Raw genomic sequence first — 3,753 nt, forward strand, 5'->3', positions numbered from 1 at the left:
GACTTGAATTCTTCCAAGTTGGATCTGTCTGTTAGATAAACCAAATTGCCACAATTTCCAAGCATCTCAGATGATATTGCAGGAGTTTGGCAACTCAGAAATTAAACACATCACAAATGAAACATTAGGAAAAAAAAGAAAACAATTTATGAAAAACTAGCTTGTCACGTTTGAATCTTGAGGTTCTGTAAGAATAAAGAAACCAACATATAGGCTCAGGCTCTACGTTGATAAGAGCCTGGTGTACCGACACACATGCACACAAAAATTCTCAGACGCTCAAGCATACATAATTACTCTCACAATAACATAAAAAAGCTACAAGTTATGTTCCAACACAAATTTCAATTCTCTCAGAGATAACTTCAACAGTTAGAAAACGAATTAGCATTTAAGAAAATTTAGCTATAACTGCTCCTGCCGCTATCATAAAATGATAACAAAATAAATAGCTGCCCACAAATTTAAACCCTGTATAAGGACTACAAAGCTGAATCAAGGAGCTCTTAAGAATACCTCCTAGGTTCTGTTACTCATATATAAGTAGTTAAAGTAGGTCTTTCCACAACTCTTGCTTGTCCACTTCAATCAACATACAGTCAAGACATTTCCCTCCTTCATTTTGCATCAACTCTCCCTTCCAAGATTTCCTAAATGTGACTGCTCCCAGGAGCAAATCTGTAAGCATAGCACAAAACAACTGGGTACACTAAATCCCTTCTCTCCATTTTTTTTTTTTTTAATTATAATTTCTTACCTTTCTTTCAGTAAATTGAGGTGCTTCTGAACATCATCTTTTCTCTGACTTTGTTGGCACAAAACAGATCTGGAAAGAAAATAAAGGCAGAATTTTCATTACAAAGCCTGCAAGCACAAAGAACACATCAAGTGAAGTAAGCATAGTCAGAACTTCTCCAGCTAAAAATTTCCAACTTCAGATAGAAAGTGTTATATTATAATGGACAAAATATAGACAGACAGCCACATTGCCCCAAAAAGCTCCAAAGCTTTTCCAGTTCAAGTAATGTTATGATTTTTACTTCATTCCTTTTGCAAAGAACAAGCACCAGGATATTTGGCACTTACAGTATTACTGAATCCATTACAGTTTCCAGAAACTGCCGACTGCTCTCAGGGAGAGTCTGCCAAGATCCTATTTTAGCACTGGTTAGCTTCACTTTTTTTGAAGAAACTTTTTCTTCTGTTAACGCTAAAGGAAAAAGGAAAATATATGATTTGTCAAACCTGGATAGACAGTTTTGTGACTCAATTCAGTCAGATCATAGTCAAAGGTGTAACAATTAAGATTTTTCCATGTCACAGAACTATTAGGTCAAATCTATCCACATCAGGTAGTATTTATTATTTGCAAGTCACAATTTGTTCAAAAAACACAAAATAGAATAGGTTCTTTCTTACTGTAGTTTCATTTTAATCAGATACTTTCCCAAAATCACTGGTGATACAAGTGAGAAAACCCAGAATGACATTTATTAAAAAAAAAAAAAAAAAAAAGAGGAGGAATATACATAAGCGAGAAACTCAATGCAGCAGAGGCCTCATCTCATTTCTGTGCTCAATACAACACAACCTTTTGGCTTAAAAATGGCATAACAGAGAATAGAATGATCTGTGAAGAGAAAGTTAAAATGTACAATTCCACCACAAGCACCTAGAACAAGAGAAGAACACTACTTGCAAACAAAAGCATATGATTAATACGTGCATATACAACACATATTATATGAATGCACACTGGCTAAGATGGTACTGCAAATACTCACTGTTTAGAAAGAGAACTTTGAAACTTATTTCAGTGACATCTCAGACATCTATGATTTCAACACAGCAGTTACTACTTTTACTTTCAAAAAAACACTGAATTTGCACGAGACAAATGTAAGGAAAGAATACAATCCTACCTGCAGGGGAATAGTCCCTGGGTTCCTTAGCTTTCCTTTTGACTGTCTGACTGACCTGCTCAAGAGAAAATTTTACAGCAAATGTGGTAATTTTGAAACATCCTCTGCTGTGCAACCGTTCACCTACTACTAGCAACCAACTATAAAAAGGCTGTGAAGGCACGTCAGTGCTTGATAGAGGTCTATTGACGTTGACCACAAAACAGGCTTTTTGAACTGTGAAACAGTAATTCATCTCAGGCAGGTTAAGGAAAGTAATTCACTCTTCTTAATTCCTCCCATTCCAAGAATGAGGTCATAAAATAAGAAATGCACAAGATGCTTGGCTATCCAGCCACATCTTGAGATCACACCGTTTGTAAGTTCAGTGGTTAAGCAAGCTCTCTCCAACAGAAATCTGCCTAGGCCAATCCTGAGACATGCAGAGCATACTTTCCAGAATTGAATAAACTGAGCTGAATGAACTCTGACTTTATCACTCTATTCAAACAGATGCTATGCAGCTCTTCAAAACTACACAGCCAGCTTGCCTTTTTATCAATGATCAGACAATGCTTCCCTCTAGTCATCACAGGCACAGTAGGACACAACTAGAAATTCCGGAAGTCAGGGAGCAGCTAAGTTAGTGGGTCCCAAAAGAGCTGTTCACACTGGACTTTTCCTCAAGAGGATTATGTTTAGTTGATGAAATATTCTCTTTAAGTTCTAGTAAAAAACCTGACCAAAAATGCCTCTTTTTTTTTCCTTCAGTTACTTTTCCAATTTGTTTGAAGCAAAATAATGATTACCTTTCTTTTTTGACCTTGATTTCTTCCTTCTCCATCTGTTCCCTTTTTTTTGCTGGAAAGCCCTTGTTGATTTTGTGATTTAAACTGTTTTTTTGCTGATCTTCCACCAGCAGTCTCCCCCATTTTACTGGAGGATGTGTGGGGGTGTTTAATTATCTGTAAACAAAATAGAACAGGAGGAAACAAAAGCAAAATTAAAATCCAGCAATTATAATCCATACAGTACAAACAAACAAAACGATGGAAATACCCAGTGCTAAATGAGCCCAAATGTTTGCATATTTGCTAATCCAAAGCCTAAATCTTGCATATTTATCTAAGTGCAGGATCACTAAAAAAGCATCCCCATTTGCCTTTTAGACAAGTCTTTGTGTGTTCCACATCTCTTTCTAAACTTAAAAGCCAGCATCTCTGTATGCCAAAGGGCTGCAATGGCCATGTAACTGCACTGAGCACAACCTAATTTGTTCTCAAAAGCCTCCAACAACATAAATTCTGTATCTTTCTAAAGCAGTTCAATGCAGTCATGCTGTTACCAGAACTTTTTACCTAACCATAAGGTTCATGCTGCAGCTTAAACCTATAATTTCTTTTCTTACTCACAATAGAGATGGAGAAATAAGAAGTCACGTAGAACAGAATAATCGTTACACCCTACTAGGCTTCTCTTTTTTAAGCACAATGACTCAGATGTCTTCAGTTTTTCTTTTATTCCCTCAGTCCACTTCTCCCTCAAGCAGAAGCCCCATCGCGGCTCGCCAGGCGACAGTCGCGACAGACACCAGGTAAATAAGCCCTGCCTCTCCCTTCGCTCCAGCAACAACTGATTTGTGGGACAGCATTCCCACATACCTCAGCGTGAGAGGCGCGAACTACAACTCCCGGCATGCAACGCTGCCCCACCACTGTGGCACAGGCCCACCGGCGAAATGTATGCTGGGAGTTGTAGTCTTCACCACCCATGCTCCCTGCTCCCCGTTGCTGCCGGATAACACCGCAGGAACCTCCACAATACCCTCCACCAACTCATCCCACCCCAAGAC

General features: G+C 38.4%; 1 protein-coding gene across 1 annotated transcript in view; it reads right to left on the reverse strand.

The window, feature by feature from the left end:
* Nucleotides 1-753: 753 nt before the first annotated feature.
* Nucleotides 754-3,753, reverse strand: part of LOC104168884 (centromere protein Q-like) — a 3,256-nt gene continuing 256 nt past the window's right edge. The window contains exons 2-6 of the mRNA XM_009709632.1: nt 3,563-3,691; nt 2,711-2,866; nt 1,923-1,980; nt 1,087-1,201; nt 754-826 (exon numbers count right to left, since the gene is read on the reverse strand). Of these exons, the coding sequence (XP_009707934.1) occupies nt 754-826; nt 1,087-1,201; nt 1,923-1,980; nt 2,711-2,866; nt 3,563-3,691 (531 nt within the window). The remainder of the gene's footprint in view (nt 827-1,086; nt 1,202-1,922; nt 1,981-2,710; nt 2,867-3,562; nt 3,692-3,753) is intronic.

The sequence above is a fragment of the Cariama cristata genome, unplaced genomic scaffold (genome assembly GCF_000690535.1).
Source record: "Cariama cristata isolate BGI_N322 unplaced genomic scaffold, ASM69053v1 scaffold37101, whole genome shotgun sequence".
Taxonomy (NCBI): domain Eukaryota; kingdom Metazoa; phylum Chordata; class Aves; order Cariamiformes; family Cariamidae; genus Cariama; species Cariama cristata.